The sequence below is a fragment of the Indicator indicator genome, chromosome 8 (assembly GCF_027791375.1).
Source record: "Indicator indicator isolate 239-I01 chromosome 8, UM_Iind_1.1, whole genome shotgun sequence".
NCBI lineage: Eukaryota > Metazoa > Chordata > Aves > Piciformes > Indicatoridae > Indicator > Indicator indicator.
Genome location: NC_072017.1, coordinates 3695696 through 3715029, shown reverse-complemented (window position 1 = coordinate 3715029; position 19334 = coordinate 3695696). Strand labels below are relative to the sequence as shown.

At 45.8% G+C, this 19334-nt stretch overlaps 1 protein-coding gene across 1 annotated transcript in view; it reads left to right on the top strand.

Moving 5' to 3' along the window:
* GABRB1 (gamma-aminobutyric acid type A receptor subunit beta1) overlaps positions 1–19334 on the top strand; it is an 81159-nt gene that overhangs the window by 44166 nt on the left and 17659 nt on the right. Inside the window, 1 exon segment of the mRNA XM_054383295.1 lies at positions 15194–15276. Within this exon segment, the coding sequence (XP_054239270.1) occupies positions 15194–15276 (83 nt within the window).

Here is a 19334-nt window from a genome sequence, read left to right as displayed (position 1 = left end):
CCAACTGCTGCTTCTGCTAATCATTTGCAGCAGTGAATAATGCATAGAATTACTAACCCAAGGAACACTCTCATCCTATCACCCAAGCAACTAAACACACCTAAACATATTTTCACTGCACAGTAATATTTCAGCTGAATGCTATTTCAAATATGTAAGGGAGTGTATCACTGTTAAGTATTAAACACCTGAAGTGTGTGATGCTTCAGTTTCTATCAAGTACTCCCACCAGCAGCTATTATTAATTTCTGTGGTGTAGCCACCTGCTTCTTAAAGAGGAATTTTAAAGAAATCATTTTGAGGCAATGTGCAAACCTGCAACACTGAGGCTCATGTCAGAGACACCTCTAGCCTGCTCCCAGTGCAGCTGGTAGAAGAGTGGTTTCTCTATTTTTTTTTTTTCTCTCTGCTTTTAACAAGTCATCAGATCCTCTCCTGAAAGACCTTATAGCTTCATATCAATATCTGAAGGGGACCTACAGGAAAGCTGGGGAAGGCTGCCCTGTTTGGCAGAGCTGGTAGTGATAGGATGAGGGGCAGTGGTTTGAACCTGGAGGAGGGGAAATTCAGGTTGGGTATACAGAAGAAATTCTTTACAATCAAGGTGGTAAAATACTGGAACATTGGCCAGGGATGTGGTTGAGGCTCCATCCATGGAGACATTCAAGATCAGACTTGATGTGTCCCTGGGCAGCCTGATCTAGTTGGAGATGTCCCTGTGGAGTGCAGTGGGGTTGGACAAGATGACCTTTGAGGGTCCCTGCCAAGCCAAGGCAATCTGGGAATGTGTGAACTGTAATCCTTATCTGTATTTGCCTGAGAGCTGGTGCACCATCAGGAGGTGATGCTGCCATAAGCTAAAATGCATTTTCAGGGCAGTTCTTATGTGCAAAACAGGTTGAACTGACATCATCTGTCCCGGGTCACATCTCACAGACTGCAGTTAATTGGATAGAGATTGCAAACTGGTTTGTATAATACCTTATGAGGGGGGGAGAAATAAATGTGTATTATCATCTTAATACAGCTACAGCCTGCAATTTACTGCATGAAGGACAGCAGCACTCAGGCAGAAACTGGCATGTCAAGATACAGCTTATTTTTCACACTGAAGCTGAGGGATGTCTAAATACTGCTGAAAACACAAGGAGGCAGGAGGTGTGGTCTGTGCCATAGCTCTGTACAAGAACAAGTGAAGGAGCACCAGAAAATGAGACACTCTCAGCCTCATTTCATTTGTGGTGAAGGAGTGAATCTCACTGAAGAATAGTTTGATAGTCTAGCTGGGGGAAGAAACATGGAACAATACAGGAATCCTGCACTTTGGTTTTCAGGCACAAAAAAAAAGATTAAGAAAGAGCTGCAATTCTATTTAGACACCAAACAAAAAGTAGTAATGATAAAGGAAATGCAACTTAGCCACTCCTGAGATCATGAAAACCACTACTGCAATACCTCTAGTTCAAATAAAAAGTACTTTTTAGTGTATTTATTTAGTGGTTGTCTCCTCTCTAGGCTGGCTATCCCCTGCAGCTGTCTAACTTGCTAGCAGAAGACAATGCAGCAGCAGCACAAAGCTCTGCTTCCTCACTCGACCTGTTGCATCTCAGAAACATTTTTTCAGGTCCAGACAGACTTCTCTCCATCTTAGTGGAAGCTCACATTTCCACTCCCCACCTGCTTAGCTGCTCTCTTCTTGCCAGATGTGAAGACATCTCCCCACACCTGCCTCCTCAGCCTCTCTTGTGCCTCCTCGTGACCAGTCTGTGGTTTCTTATTCCCTACTTAACATACAGAGATGGGAAAGGACAGAGTGCTGCAGGACAATAAGGATGATAAATCGGTGGGAGATGAGAACATGGAGTCAGTTCATTGCTTTGAAGCTCAGTTCATCATTGTTTTACTTCTCCAGTGTTTAGCTGGTGGGGAACAACATCCTGTTTTACTCTTATCCCCATCTCCAGAGGCTGCTTAACATCACATCTGAAAATCAAAGGGACAAGCTCAAGTTCAGGCAGCTGCTCCCTCTGGATTTGCAACCTTTATGCTGTATACACAGGGGGATGCAATCTCACTCCACTACTCTGCTCATACGGTTGTTACAAATGATGTAACATACCAATCAGCATAGGGTTTTATCATCTCTGCAGTGCTGTGTGATAAAGAATGCCTGAGACCAAGAGCACTGTAGCCATTTGCAACTGAAAGCACAGCCAAAAATGAAGAGATGTAAGAGAAAAGTGGGTATTTGATTTGGAATTTTTTTCCCCCTCCAATTTCAGTCAACTTAATGTTTATTCCATTTTCATATAGCATTGTTTTTTTTAATGTGGGAAACAATCTAGGGAAGATGAGAAAGGCTTTGGGTTGAATCAGTCCTCTGGAGCATAATAAAAAAAAACCAAAACAAACCCCAAACAAACCCACAGAAGTACTTAACAAGGACTCAGCTTTAAATCTGTGAGCTGTGGCCTCCTGTGATGAGTAGTTAGCAGTTTGGTGGAGTCACAACCACTGGCTTCACTGGCTTGAATTGAAGCAGGAGCTTTAGATGCTGTAATTGATTGTGGCTCTCAAGTAGAGCACTTTGAAGAACTGAATTACAAGCATTTAGTAGAGCAAAGCCCACCAGGCTTTATTCAAAGACCACTTAATTCAATCAGATTTCAGATCAAACTTAGATTACTGACATTTATGTCACCTATTTAAATACATTAATATCATTAAAGGAATATTTAACCCCATTGGTACTACCCCAAAAAACCCTATAACTAGACAACACTTAACAAATGTTGAATCTTAAAGCTGAAGGTACTCCTCAAAAACACTATATTCAGACAACATTTAACAAATGTTTAAGGTTAAAGCTGAAGGACACAGCAGAGGATGGATTACATAGCTTCTGTGCAGCACATCATCCCTTACTGTCAGCTATAAACTGAGTTGGGACAAAATATTCTTACCCTCTATTTTGCACACTGTGTTCTGCCTACTAAATCTGAGCAAGTCAGAGAATTATAGAATTGTCAGGGTTGGAAGGGACCTCAAAGATCATCCAGTTCCAACCCCATGGCACTTCATACTAGATCAGGTTGCTCAGAGCCACATCCAGCGTGGCTTTAAACACCTCTAAGGATGAAGCTTCCACCACCTCCCTGGGCAACCTGTTCCAGTGCCTCACCCACCCTCAAGGGGAAGAACTTCTTCCTAACATCCACTCTGAATCTACCCACTTGTAGTTTTGCTCCATTCCCCCTAGTCCTATCACTACCTGAGAGCAAGTCCTCCCTTTCTGTCATATCAGAAGCACAAATGCCTTCCAGCATTTTGGAAGCTGCCATTGTCAACCCAGCCTGCATTAAAATTGCACTCCTACATATTTAATGTAAAAATAAATAATAAACATTTACTCCACACCAAAGCTCATACTCAGTGTGTATAAATAATGCCAGTTTAAGGCCAGGCTGGATGAGGCTCTGGCCAGCCTGATCTAGTGTGAGGTGTCCCTGCCCATGGCAGGGGGGTTGGAACTGGATGATCCTTGTGGTCCCTTCCAACCCTGACTGATTCTATGATTATTTTATAGTAGCCTCAAACACATTGAGAGACAGAAATTAAGTAAAAACAAATTCAATGGCAGAGATTAAGAAGTGAAGTACCTCTGGTCAAGAAGAATTTTAAATAAATTGCTATCTACAACTACCTGAAGGGAGGTTGTAGCCAGGAGGGGTTTGGTCTCTTCTCCCAGGCAAGCAGCACCAGAACAAGAGGACACAGTCTCAAGCTGTGCCAGGGGAGGTTTAGGCTGGAGGTGAGGAGAAAGTTCTCCACGGAGAGAGTTGTTAGCCATTGGAATGTGCTGCCCAGGGAGGTGGTGGAGTCACCATCCCTGGAGGTGTTCAAGAGGGGATTGGACGTGGCACTTGGTGCCATGGTTTAGATAGGCATGAGGTGTAGGGTGACAGGTTGGACTCGATGATCCTTGAGGTCTCTTCCAACCTTCTTGATTCTTGATTCTTCTTGAAATGTATCGATCTAGGAATCACTTCATCCAATGATGGTATGGGCAATTTTAAACTACTAGTTCTTTCACAGAATCACACAATATTAGGGGTTGGAAGGGACCTCAAAAGATCATCCAGTCCAACCCCCCTGCCAGAGCAGGATTACCTGGAGCAGATCACACAGGAATGCATCCAGGCAGGTTTGGAAAGTCTCCAGAGAAGGAGACTCCACAATCTCTCTGGGCAGCCTGTTCCAGGGCTCTGTCACCTGCACAGAGAAAAAGTTTTTCCTTATGTTCATGTGAAACCTCCTCTGCTCCAGCTTGCCCAATTGCCCTTGGTCCTACCATTGGGCATCACTGAGCAGAGCCTGGCTCTGTCCTCCTGACACTGCCCTGCACATGTGCACAAACAAGAATGAGGTCACCCCTCAGGCTCCTCTGCTCCAAGCTCAAGAGCCCCAGCTCCCTCAGCCTGGCTTCACAAAGGAGATGTTCCACTCCCTTCAGCATCTTTGTGGCTCTGTGCTGGACTCTTTCAAGCAGTTCCCTGAGGTCCTTCTTGAGCTGAGGAGCCTACTCTAGATGATCCTGCTCTGGCAGGTGGGTTGGACTGGATGGTCTTTCAAGGTCCCTTCCAAGACCTAACATTCTGTGATCTCCGCTGAATCCTAAAACATTAACAAACTCAAAGCAGTACATTTCAGATCAGCACACCTTTGGTACCCACCACAGTATGAATGCTTTCCAGGTCTTGAAGTTCATAAAAAAAAAAACCAAAACAAAACAAAAACAAAAGCCATTACATAAAAATGTAAATCCATTTCCCTCAAATAATGAAAATTGCAAAGGGACAGTAATTAAAGCTGCACTTTGCTGCAGATTGCCAATTTGCATGCTATCAAATCCAAGCATGCTGAGAATAATTATTATTGAGGGAGGAGAAGTTAAGTTCTTAGCTGCTAAAACCAACCTCCCTCTCACTTTGTTTCTGTTGGTGTTGGTCAGCTGCTGAACCCAAATCAGAGGGGCAGGGGGAGAGGGGTAAATCTGTACCTTTTCCATGCAAAAAAAAATTATCAGTAAAGTAAATTAAAATCCTAGGGGCTGAAAGCAAATATTTGATCAGACCAGTACCAAACTAATGAATGCAGAAGACAGAGGGGTGTTAATTTAAGCATTTTCCTCTAAGAGACAATTTTATCCTGATGAACACTACCCTAAAGCTGCAGCACTCCTGCAGAAATGCTGGGACAACCTATTGACTAACAATTCCCAGAGTGAAAAAAAGGAAAATTAATAAAAGGTGCCAGGCTGAGGATGCTGCTGCTTCTCAAGACACAGCCTGGGCTGCATCCAAAGCGGCATTGCCAGCAGAGCCAGAGAGGTGATCCTGCCGCTTTGCTCTGCTGAGACCTCACCTGCAGTACTGTGTGCAGGTCTGGAACCCTCAGCACAAGAAGGACATGGACCTGATGGAGAGGGTCCAGAGGAGAGCCATGGAAATGATCAGGGGGTTTGAGCACCTCTGCTATGAGGGAGCTGGGAGTGTTCAGCCTGGAGCAGGGAAACCTAATAGCAGCCTGCCAGTACCTGAAGGAGGCTACAAGAAGGATGGAGAGAGACTGTTTGCAAAGGGCTGCAGTAGTAGGATGAGGAGCAATGGTTTCAAACAAGTTCTTCACTATGAGGGTGGTGGAACACTGCAACAGGTTGCTCAGGGAGATGGTTGAGGCTCCATCCCTGGAGATATTCAAGGTGAGACTCAACAGGGCTCTGAGCAACCTGATTTAGTTGAGCATGTCCCTGATGACTGCAGAGGGGGTTGGACTGGATGACCTTTGGAGGTCCCTTCCAACCCAGAATATTCTATGATCCTCTTCACTCACAAAGCTCACAGTCATCGGGTCACACCTGCTCTGTGCTGCATCACACAAAGGGTTGGTTTGTACCATGTCAAGTGTTCAGGGGTGTCAGCACCAGGAGCAAGCCTGCCTTGATTAATTCACTAAGGCAATCACACACAGTGTTTTCAAGGCAGATTAGTAACTGGGGTTTGAGTACACTGCTAACATGGAACTAACCATGCACACACACAAAGTTTTCAGGCAATGTATTTTCTCCTTAGCCCTCACTCTTCACAGAACCACAGCATGGCTCAGGTTGGAAGGCACCTCAGAGATCATCTGCTCCAACCTCCCCACCACAGGCAGGGACACCTCTCAACAACACTCAGCTGCTCAAGGCCTCATCCAGACTGGCATTGAATATCCCCAGGGAGGAGGCAGCCACAACCTCCCTGGGCAGCCTGTGCCAGAGTCTCACCATCCTTGTGCTGAAGAACTTCTTCCTCAGATCCAGTCTAAATCTACTCTCCCTCAGCTTCAAACCACCACTCCTTATCCTGTCTCTAGACACCCTGATGCAAAGTCCCTCTCCAGCCTTCCTGTAGGCTCCCTTCAGGTATTAGAAGGCAGCTCTAATGTCTCCCCCAAGTCTCCTTTCTAGTCTGAACACCCCCAGCTCCCTCAGCCCATCCTTGGAACAGAGGTCCTCCAGCCCCCTTCTACAACCACCTCCAGTTAAAAAAGAGGATTTGCCTTTCCTCTCAAATACCATTGGCCTACTTTAGAAGTAGCTGCCAAGGAATTTACAGCCTAGAAAACAGCCAATCCCTTGAGCATAATAAAATGTAAAGTGAATTACTCTATAAAATCCAATAGCACATTCCTCTACCCAGCACCTTTGCTACAGTTCTCATAATTGCCAGGCCAAAACGACCTCATTTTAAGAGGCAAACTGTGTGACAACTGGAATGTTTTAATTTATAAAGCCATTAAAAAAAAAAATGAGATTACCAAATATTGCTGTAGCACTGGTGATATCATTTCCCCTCATACTGCAAGTCTCACCACTTTTTGTTAGGCTGAGGAGTTAGCCTGGGGTGGTAGAAACATCAAATACAATTTATGAAGCTTTGGATTACAAATATAAGCAGGTGTCATCTTTCAGAGAAGAATCTAGAAGTGTCAGGGGTATTGTAGCTACTCAGAGCCTAAAGCACAGGTCAGAATACAAGAGAGGTGTGGAGGTGTTGGAGCCTTAAGTAAAATGTTTTTTTAAAATAAAGAAATAAAAAAGAGAGTATTTAAAACCAAATTCTAGGAAGTTTACAACAGCTACCATGCAAAGTGCAGGCAAGTAGTGTGCACGAAGACTACCAAAGATTTCTCAGTGTTACCTGAGGGCCCCCTGCTGGGACTCTGCCTTTAAGAAAAGAAGGAAAGAGAGGAGGTTTGTCTCAAAGGTGTTCACGGATGTGGCAGGAGTGTTTAATCACTCTACACATGCCATGTTACCAACCCTAGAGTCACTGAATGCTTCATTTCTCATAGGCAGGTCACTATAAAAGGAGGAAAAACAATAAATAGCTTTTTTCCTCAGCATAACAAATGTATTTGCTTGGCACTAGTTAAATAATTAACATGTTTTAAGATATTCCTAATTCTGGGTGCAAATGGATATCCATCCAGACTGGTGGATGATCTGTGTGGTTATCATTAAAGATGGCATAAACAATGAGGAGGGAGAGGAGGGAGAGGAGGGAGAGGAGGGAGAGGAGGGAGAGGAGGGAGAGGAGGGAGAGGAGGGAGAGGAGGGAGAGGAGGGAGAGGAGGGAGAGGAGGGAGAGGAGGGAGAGGAGGGAGAGGAGGGAGAGGAGGGAGAGGAGGGAGAGGAGGGAGAGGAGGGAGAGGAGGGAGAGGAGGGAGAGGAGGGAGAGGAGGGAGAGGAGGGAGAGGAGGGAGAGGAGGGAGAGGAGGGAGAGGAGGGAGAGGAGGGAGAGGAGGGAGAGGAGGGAGAGGAGGGAGAGGAGGGAGAGGAGGGAGAGGAGGGAGAGGAGGGAGAGGAGGGAGAGGAGGGAGAGGAGGAGAGGAGGGAGAGGAGGGAGAGGAGGGAGAGGAGGGAGAGGAGGGAGAGGAGGGAGAGGAGGGAGAGGAGGGAGAGGAGGGAGAGGAGGGAGAGGAGGGAGAGGAGGGAGAGGAGGGAGAGGAGGGAGAGGAGGGAGAGGAGGGAGAGGAGGGAGAGGAGGGAGAGGAGGGAGAGGAGGGAGAGGAGTCAACACAACAAGAAAAAACCCAAACCAACAAAATCCAACAAGTAACAACAGCCCAGACAGAATGAAAACCTTATTAAAACACTTTGAGGATTGCAGGAGAAGTGTCACAATTTACCTCTTTTATGAAGGAATAGTAATTTTATTGCACCACCTGATTTAAGTGCCAAATATATATATGTAGATGAATTTTTAGGCAAGTTTTCAGGCACACAAGCTCCTTTTCTTAGGTCAAACTGAAACCACAGATTTCAAGTCAAGTATCAGGAGAAGTGTGGCCAGCAGGGCAAGGGAGGTGATTCTCCCCCTCTGCTCTGCTCTGGTGAGACCCCACCTGCAGTACTGCATCCAGTTCTGGAGCCCCTATTACAAGAGGGATCTGGACAGGCTGGAAGGTGTCCAGAGAAGGGCCATGAGGATGAGCAGAGGGCTGGAGCACCTCTGCTATAAGGACAGACAGAGAGTTGGGGCTGTTCAGTCTGGAGAAGAGAAGGCTCTGAGGTGACCTTCTTGTGGCCTTCCAGTGTCTGAAGGGGGCTCCAAGAAAGCTGGGGAGGGACTTTTTAGGCTATCAGGTAGGGACAGGACTGGGGGGAATGGAATAAAGCTGGAAGTGGGGAGATTCAGGCTGGACATGAGGAAGAAGTTCTTCCCCATGAGAGTGGTGAGAGCCTGGAATGGGTTGTCCAGGGAGGTGGTTGAGGTCCCATCCCTGGAGGTGTTTAAGGCCAGGCTGGATGAGGCTCTGGCCAGCCTGATGGAGTGTGAGGTGTCCCTGCCCATGGCAGGGGGGTTGGAACTGGATGATCCTTGTGGTCCCTTCCAACCCTGACTGATTCTATGATATATTGAAACAACTGCTCTGAACTCACAGATTCATCAATAATTTCTCTCCTGACAAAACTCATATGAGATACATCAACCCATACTGCAGTTGCTCCTCCATTCCAGCAAGTCCAGCTGGTTCAGAGTGCTGTGCTCTGAAGGTTATAAGGGACAGCTTAATCCCCACAACTATTTTGTCCCCCTATCATTTCTACTCTTCTGGTTATGAACAGTACAGCCACAAAGCTTAGTTTCCAGCTGCACCTTTGAAGGTGTTTTGTAGGTCTCCCCTCTCTAAGCTGGAGATTGAGTTGTTAGTGGTGGAGTACCTGCTCCACTAGAAATGTTTTCTCAATACCAGTGGGAATTTCTGTAGTTTATCAGCCTTGAGCTGATGGTTGTTTCATTCTATTCCCAATTCCTTTCTTTTTTTTTTAATATCATTTCTTAATGGCAAAACATCAGGCTTATTTTGAAGATGCCAGTGAAAATATCAAAGCATTGCCTGAAAAAAAGAAAAAAAGAAAGAAAAGAAGAAGAAATTCAGAGGCCTGAATGCCCACAAGTAGAGTTGAGTGAATACTGCACAGCACTGTCTGTGAGTTTTCATTCACATGGGAAATAATTCAATCTTCTGCCATACTCAGCCACCTGCTGGAAATTTTATCAGCAAGGTATTTTTTAGCAAACTCAGGAGTTATTAGCATACTCAAAGAGACAGCCCTGGCCATAGCAAGAGGAGTTAAAAGATCAAAGGAAGAGGAAAAAAAAAAACAAATTTATCATAGCTCTACCCACTATGCCAGGCATGCACTTCCTTTGTGAGAATGTAACAAGAAATAAAATGTGTATGTAAATATTTCTCCTTCCAAAGGAGCCTTCAATCAGGTCCAGGAAGAATGTATTAAGCTAAGGGAGTCTGCAATGTATTTAAAACCCAGACATATTTTCACATCCCTCTCCTGGAAAGGTTCCCAACACCTTCCTTCAACACAACAATGAGGTGTCCATTGAAAGGAAAGAAATCATTCTGTGAAAGCAGTGTGGAATCTAAGCACATTGTGATAGCTCCTTGGAATGAACCTTTTGCAGTCTGTGTGAGAAGGCAGAAAAAGAGCAACCAACATTGTGCCTGTTCACCTGCTCTGGAACAGTCAAAAAGGAGCTAAACCCAGAGTGCAAATAATTCCCTCGAAATTGCATATTCCTTTTGCGTCTTGCCCTGCTGGGGGTAAAGCAAACTACTTGCTTCTTTCTGAAGTCAACCCTGTAAATGTAGAGTCCATAAGAGTCCACTGAGCAGTCATCAAGGCTGTAGGTTATAAGACCACCATTTGTCACCTGCACACTGAGCTTCTTCCTAAGATCAAGGCTAAACCTACCCTACCTCAGCTTAAAACCATGGGAGTAACTTGTTCCCATCTCTATTAAGATCTTTTACAAATAAATATATATATACTCTGCTCTGGAATTCCTTACAATGGTTGTAACTTTTTCTTCTTCTCTATAAGGCAATTTTGGTATACACAACTACTCTCTACCTTGTAACATACACAGAATCATTCAGGCTGAAAAAGCCCCTCAGGATCACTAAGTCCAACCAAGAACCCTGCTCTACAAGGTTCACTCCTAAACCATAGCCCCAAGCACCACATCCAAACCACCTTGAAACACACCCAGAGTTAACCTTGTAACCAAGGAAGTTATAATGGTGATGAGTCATAGAGTGGCTTAGCTTGGAAGCCATCTCAGGGATCATCTACTCCAACCTTCCCACCATGGTCAGGGACACCTTGCACCAGACCAGGCTGATCAAGGCCTCATCCAGCCTGGCCTTGAACATCCCCAGGGAGGAGGCATCCACGACAGATCAGCATGAAGTATGGCTAACCCTAGAAAAAAATCTAGTTTTGACCAAGCACATCCTGAAGCCTTCCAACAAACCAGGCTGGCTGTGGGAGATGGTTCCTAGAGGCCTCCCCTTCTTCGCCAGAAGAAGACTCTGAACATTTGTATGTCTGTCTTTCATGCCCACACAACACATATCTGGGTATCTGATTCAGTGGTAGTTTGGAACAACCATCAAAGCAAACTTCCTAAAGGATGACAATGCCAAATGACACTCCCATCACTGCTGCCATCTGCCAGACCTCTCTTCCCTCTTCAGCAGGATATTTCACCCTGTAGCTATAACTTGCAACTAAGAATTGCAGGGGGGACATCACTCTTCTTGATTTTTGTCAGTTTTACAAGGTTTTGGGGGGGGAAATTGAAGATTTGGCATCATATTGACTGGAAAATGGTTATGTGACTTGACTCCCCTCTTGGGCCTTCTTTTATGCTAAGCATAGGAATCACAGAATGGTCTGGGTTGGAAGGGACCTCCAAAGGTCATCCAGTCCAACCCCCTCTGCAGTCAGCAGGGACATCCTCAACCAGATCAGGCTGCCCAGAGCCCTCTCCAGCCTCACCTTGAATATCTCCAGGGATGGGGCCCCAACCACCTCCCTGGGCAAACTGTTCCAGTGTTCCACCACCTTCATGGTGCAGAACTTGTTCCTAACATCCAACCTAAATCTGCTCTTCTCTAGTTTGAAGCCATTGCTCATCATCCTATCACTGCAGGCCTTTGCAAAGTCTCTCTCCACCCTTCCTGTAGCCCCCTTCAGATACTGGCAGGCTGTTGTTAGGTCTCCCTGGAGCTTTTTCTTCTCCAGGCTGAACACCCCATTTCCCTCAGCCTGTCCTTGTAGCAGAAGTGTTCCAACCCCCCCCTGATCATTTCCATGGCCCTCCTCTGGACCCACTCCATCAGCTCCATGTCCCTCTCTATTTTTGGCTTGCAATACATTTACACTGTCAAACTGAATTGCATTTGGCAGTAAATTCCCGTTCCAACTCTCAGGCATCTTTTTCCTGCAGTATCTTGTTTGCCCTGGTACAGCTACAGTTCTCTAGGGGTTTCTATTGCACAATTTATTTTCATAGGTTTTATAGCTGCAGAATCAAAATTCTCATTGCACTGCAATTTGGCTTCCTGGTAGCCAAGAGAGCTTTTGGACTAATATTTTAAAGTTAAATTAGAACCTTTCAGTGATTTGTTTTCTATTTCTAGAGCTTTGCAAGTAAGACACTTAATCCTAGGAGAAAGCTCATAGTCTGACACTTTTATCCTGGCCTCAGTTCCGTGAGACTTAAGTAGAATTGGTCACTACCTGATATAATAAAGGTTGTGGGCACTTAGAATCATAGAATCAGTCAGGGCTGGAAGGGACCACAAGGATCATCCAGTTCCAAACCCATGCCATGGGCAGGGACACCTCACACTCCAGCAGGCTGGCCAGAGCCTCATCCAGCCTGGCTGCAAACACCTCCAGGGAAGGGACCTCAACCACCTCCCTGGACAACCCATTCCAGGCTCTCACCACTCTCATGGGGAAGAACTTCTTCCTTACATCCAGTCTGCATCTCCCCACTTCCAGCTTTATTCCATTCCCCCCAGTCCTGTCACTACCTGATAGCCTAAAAAGTCCCTCCCCAGCTTTCTTGGAGTCCTCTTCAGATACTGGAAAGCCACAATAAGGTCACCTCAGAGCCTTCTCTTCTCCAGACTGAACAGCCCCAACTCTCTCAGTCTCTCCTCCAGCCCTGTGATCAGACCAGAGCAGCTCCAGCCCTCTGCTCATCCTGTTCGCCCTCCTCTGGACACCTTCCAGCATGTCCAGATCCTTCTTGTAATAGAGGCTCCAGAACTGGATGCAGTACTCCAGGTGGGGTCTCACCAGAGCTGAGCAGAGGGGGAGAATCACCTCCCTTGCCCTGCTGACCACACTTCTCTTGCTGCAGCCCAGGCTCTGGTTGGCTTTCTGGGCTGCAAGTGCTCACTGCTGGCTCCTGTTGAGCTTCTCCTCCACCAGCACCCCCAAGTCCCTCTCCTCAGGGCTGCTCTCCAGCCAGTCCCTGCCCAGCCTGGATTTGTGCTTGGGATTGCCTCGACCCAGATACAGGACCCTGCACTTGGTCTTGTTGAACCTCCTGAGGTTGGCTTGTGCCCACCTCTCCAGCTTGTCCAGGTCCCTCTGGATGGATCCCTTCCCTCCAGCCTGTCTGCTGCACCACACAGCTTGGTGTCATCAGCAAACTTGCTGAGGGTGCCCTCAATGCCACTGTCCATGGCACAGACAAAAATTTTGAACAAGACTGGTCCCAGCACTGAGCCCTGAGGGACTCCACTTGTCACAGGTCTCCACTGGGACACTCATCCTGTGCATAGCTGTTTACAGCTTTAGCTCTTCAAGTTGGTTGTTTGGGGATTTTTTGGGGTTTTTGTTTGTTTTTGGTGGGTTGGTTTTTTGGTTGTTTTTTTTTTTTTTAGTTTACTTGTCTGTAAACATCTTCCTCGAAATGTTTTTTATTTTTTCATGTTTGTGCCATTCTAACCTTGCTCAGAGAAAGAAGAAAAAGAAATGTGTGTTGCATTTGCTACCCTAAATCCATACAAAAGCTTTCCTCAAAAGCTTTGAGTGTTACCTATTTGCAGTGACTGAAATGACTGCAGTGACCTAGCAGGGGAAGGCTTATCTGCCTTGAGTCAAAGACACATCTCCTACTATTTTTGTGGAAAAGAAAAAAATGGAAAAGAAATTAGCCAAATGATGATGAATTTCCAATTAAAAAATAATGCTTTCCAACATGCTCATGTACTCATATTTAAAACTAAGTATCTAAATCTTTTACTGCATCTGCCTCAGGACTCGATACTCCAATTTTCTCTCAGCTTCTAATGAGATCTGTGAAAGATTTGTTATTTAATCACTCCCAAATTTGGCTAGCACTTGTAACTTCTTTTTTTAATGAAACTTGACCAGACAAGCAATACACAGACTGTGGATGAGCTTCAACAAAGCCAAATGCCAGGTCCTGCCCTTGGGGCACAACAACCCCAAGCAATGCTGCAGGCTTGGGGCAGTGTGGCTGGAAAGCTGCTGGCAGAAAGGGACCTGGGGGTGCTATGAACAAGCAGCTGAAGAGGAGCCAGCAGGACCCTTTCTAATCCCAGCCAGGAAGATTTTGGCCTGGTATGTCCAGGTGGGCCTAATTAGAGTATATATTCCTTTTTTTCCCTTAATACCTGGCTGTATTTTCTGCATGTATCTGTAAATAGCATTCGCATTTAACCTCCAATTCTGTGCAAGTGTTTTTATTTTACTCCCTTGGGGAGTTGGTAAAATACCTTTCTGTCCTGTTGTCCTGGGCAGCTCGTGGCTCAAATGAGGACACCACATTTCCACTCCAGACAAAACTTAGTCACAGCAGCAGGTGACAACAAAATGAAACCCAAGAAAGCTCTCAGCAGTCCGAGTTAGAAATCAAACCATTTGCCAAACGATTTGCAGATGTCTAAGAACATGGAATAAGATGTCCAGCTAGAAGTCTCACTTAAAACGTACACTTTGGCACATTGAGTTTCCAGTCAAAATTCTGCTCTATGATATTATTCAGCACGTGCCCTGGGGGTCCTTCATACTTGTCACAGTGTGAGCGCTGAAATCCCCCTCGCACACTGACAATGACCAGGTTAGCTCAGTCTGGAAGCAAAGGGAAGCTGTATTTACAGGCAAGACTACAATCTGTGATGAAATGCAATGGATATGTACAAAGAGACACCATTCACAACATTTACAAATATGTACAAGCAACAGAAAAGCACAACCAAGCCCCCTGGCTTCCCCCTAAGGGGCCTTCCCCCCCAGCCAGAAGGAATCCTCCCAGAACCCCCTGGCAGAATGCAGAGAGTCAAGAAGCAGAGAGGCTGTTAGCTTGTCAAGGTCAGTGTGTTACCTTCAGCCAGGAGAGAGAAGAAGCAGAAAAAAGCTGAGCAAGCTGAGACTGAGAGACTTTGTTTTGAGTAGAGATTCTTAAACATTTCTCTCTCTCTTCAGTGGAAGTGTTTAGAATATTCATTTTGCTTTTTTACACCCAATAGTGATCTATTTACATTCTTTCACTTTTCTGCTCAAACTTTGTGAGAATAAAAATTAAAGACGGCCTTAAAACCATCACAATACTGAAACCAGTATGTTGTGCTGTATAAATGACTTATAAATGTTATACAAGCTATATAAAAAGGCAGGAATCCATGTGCATAACCATTCTCTATTCAAACAAGCAGGAAGGCCACTAAAGAAAGCAAGCAAACAAGTAAAATGTGGTTTCAGGTCTCTTTTTCCCCCCACACTGTCCTCTTACAGGATCACAACAACAGCTGCTTGTATGATGGATCTATGCAGATATCCCCTGGATGAGCAAAACTGCACTCTAGAAATTGAAAGTTGTAAGTTGCTGGAGGGAGAGGGTTGGCCAGATGACAGCTGTGGGTTGAAAGCCCTTCATAAGTTAAGTAAAACAGGAGGGAGGTGTTCAAAGGCTGTGTGGCCAGGGAGCTTGCACACTAAACATACCCAAAGTATCTCTACAATACCTAAGCCAAAGTGTGTTTAATTCACAACATTGGTAGATCTAAGCTTGTCACATGTCTGTCAAAATCTCTTGTTCAGGAAGGAGAAAGTATTTCTTGAGGATTAGAACAGAGGGCAGCAACCAAGCACTGTCCATCTTCAGTGCCTAATGACTGCAGAACCTGAATTACTCCACCTCAGTGCATTCATCTCTAACACCACCACAGAGATATTCAAGGTCAGGTTCAACAGTGCTCTGAGCAACCTGGTCTAGGGGAGGATGTTGCTGCTCACTGAGGAAGGGGTTGGATTTGATGGCCTTTGGTGGTCTCTTCCGCTCCAAACCACTCTATGTTTCTATGAATGTCTATCAGCTAGCAGCCCAGATAACAAAACCAGGGCTGGCTCATACCTCTTTCTTCACCAGCTCTCACACAAACAGAGCTCTGCAGGGATGAACGCTCAGTGAGAAGGGACTCAGCACTACCACTGAGACCTCATCAAGAATCCAAATTAGCATTTGTTGGAACAAGCAATTAAAATGCTAACACAATCAGGGCTGAGAGAACACCACGTCACCCAGGTGGCTAGGCACACATCCCCAGAAGAAAATTGCTTTTCAGATCTTTTGAACACTTGTTGTAAATAATTCATGTCTCCAAAGCTGCTGATATTGACAAGTTCATTCTTGGTGAGCCCATACGAAGAAACCAACAAAATCTTGATTCATGATTCTGCCAACAGGGCAAAACTGTCAGAGTCCATTACTCCTCGTGAGTATTGAGATCAGTTCTACTAACAACAGAATCATTTTCCAAAGGCTGAGATGTGGTTACCTGCTACCAAAAGCCCACAGGCAGCAGATATGTCAAGAGCAGTGGCATCTCTGACAGTTCTCCATCTAACATACACCTTCTAATGCACCACTGCTTTCCTCTGCAGCTCTAAAATGCTTGAAAATTACTGATCCTACCTAGAAGAACAGAATTCTGAGGCTGCTTACTTCTTTCTTAGGCATTTGAGTACAAATGCCTGAGTACTCAGCACTTAATTGTAGAATGGCTTAGGTTGGAAGGGACCTCAGAGATCATCTACTGCAACCTCCCTGCTGTGGGGCAGGGACACCTCTCAACTAGACTTGGCTGCTCAAGGCCTCATTCCAGCTTGGCCTTGAACACCCCAGGGAGAAGGCAGCCACAACCTGCCTGGACAACCTATTCCAGTCTCACCACCCTCACCACTGCACTGAAGAGCTTCTTCCTAAGGTCCCATTTTAATCCCCTTGAAAGCTAGCAGGGGCAGAGCAGAGAAGGCAAGCCGAGAGGTGATAACCATGACCACTGCCTCTCTGATCATGCCACATGCTTTAAGAACGTGATATTTTCTTCTATAAAGGAACCAGTTAATGAAATTCACACCCTCAACCTCTCTTTCCAGCTCTTTCATTGCACTTCAGCTACTCAGCTTTCTGTTGGGGCAGTACGCACATCTTCACAGAGCTAGGATGAAAAATCACATTGTCATCATTTTCTTGATTACAGAAATATCCCTTTGAAAGCAAGGCTTATCCATCTCAATTCTGGGAGAGACAGGAATTAAACTCCAGGGCAGAACTGTTCCTTGAATAAAAAGGGCAGGAAAGGTGGTTGCTGTAATCACCAAGCAATCCTTCAACTGCTTGGTAACAGCAAGCAGCATCTCTCAAGGCTAGACAGATGCTGTGCACTGTTTGCACTGCCAGACCCCTTTCAAAGCACTGGAAGGTGGTGGCCTCAAACCACCACAGATAGTTTTGTTCTTTTCTATACTGTGTACATGGTTTAAGAACCATGACACCAGCTTCCAGAGCAGTACCATTTATAGAAACCATCACTGAAAGATAATTACTACCTGGAGGAGATGCTCTCTGACTGCTATTGGCACTGACCTCCTTCTGCTACCTACCATTTCCTGTAGTAACACTGACCTTCTTTTAGACCTGATTCTGTTTCTTAAGAGCATTTATATCCTGTGGTTCTGCCAGCAATCATGCAAGCTAGAAGCATGCAGAAAGAACAAACAAAGAGAACTGGACACTCAGCCAAAGCAAAACAAAAACTTGTCTGGATGTGTAGATCTGTGCAAGACTAACAGCCACAAACCTCTGAGCTCTCAGAAGCACATAACCTAACACAGAAGCAACAAGCCTGGCCTTCAAGCTGCTGAAAACTCCCATGGCTCCACTTTTGTCAGCTAAACCACTGCAACTCACACTGAGAATCTTCTCTGATTTTTCAGTAGTTGTTTCAAATGCTTGTTCCAAGCCTTTTCTCCTCAGCTCCACCCTTTAGTTTAGATCTGATCAAAGACAACACCAGTTAACTCAAAAATGAGGACACACATTTATGAAGTGGTCACTGCACAGGACAATTTGGAATTTAAGCAAAAAAAGGCAGAGTGAATGATAAGCCAAGTCCAAGAGCTGTATGGGCATGTTAAAAATTTATCCTACATTTAAACAGGAGTAGTTAATAAACAGATCTCCACTGGCTTGCAGATCAAAGTGCATGGCTTGCATGCAGATGGGCCCCTCAATTCAAGAAAGATGTTGAGATGCTGGAACATGTCCAGAGAAGGGCAACAAGAGTGGGGAGGAGTCTGGAGCACAGCCCTGTGAAGAGAGGCTGAGGGACCTGGGATTGTTTAGCCTGGAGAAGAGGAGGCTCAGGGGAGACCTCATTGCTGTCTACAACTACCTGAAGGGAGGTTGTAGCCAGGTGGGGGTTGGTCTCTTCTCCCAGGCACCCAGTGACAGAGCAAGAGGACACAGTCTCAAGCTGCCCAGGGGGAAGTTTAGGCTTGACCTTAGAAAGAAGTTCTTCCCAGAAAGAGAGATTGGCCATTGGGATGTGCTGCCCAGGGAGGGGGTGGGGTTGATGTCCCTGGAGGTGTTGAAGAGCCTGGATGAGGCACTAGTTCATTAGTTAGGGTTGGGTGATCAGTTGAACTTGATGATCTTGGAGGTCTCTTCCAACCTGGTTGATTCTGTGATGCTTATCTGCATGTGCAGACACAAGCAGTATGATGGTGCAAGCAAAAGCCTAACAGTTAAGGCAATGCTCAGACACTAGACCATGGCCAAGATGGACCATGTGTTCTTCTCACTGTTGTGAGAAGTCCCCTAAAACCCCTTAACTTTGTGAGCTTTCTGTTCTTCTAATCCTGTATACAAGAGCCCTGGGGATGCCAAGTGATTTCCTGAAGAGCATACTCAGATTTGTGCTAACTGCTCCACCACCCTTTCTCCTCATGTTTGAAGCCATCTGCTTCCTCTCTTCAGTCTCACTTGGTTACCCAGGGTCACAGTATCACAGTACATTAGATGCTGGAAGGGACCTCCAGAGATCATCCAGTCCAACCCACCTGGCCAAATCAGGATCACTTAGGGTAGTCCACACAGGAATGCACCCAGGGTCAGCCTTTGGCTGGACCATGCATGGATGTGAGGTCAGAAAGCTGCTACCAACACTGCTGTTCTCCATCCACACCTCTCTGTCAATGTGAAAGCTGAAGGCTCCTCTTCACCTTTAGATCATGGCAAGACATTGGCACCTGAGGGAGGCCTCTTCCTGTCCTAGGGTGCTTCCCCACCTCCAGATAAAGCAAACTGGGGACATGTTTTCCTCTCCAAAAGCTCAGTGGCCCCCAGTGCATCAACCACAGCTGCACAGTGCTGGAGCACAACAATACTTGGCCCTCTCTTGAGCTCCCCTGGTTTTAAGGGAACCTTCCTCCTGCTGCAGAGGGGGAACACACTCCAGAGGAACCAGGCAGCCTCACAGAGTAATTGCTCTTAACCTACTCACAGAACAGATGAATACAGCACTACCTGTGAACAGAGAGGCAGTGAGTCATTACACCTCAGAGGGATGCTGTGGAAATTAGCCAAACAGCC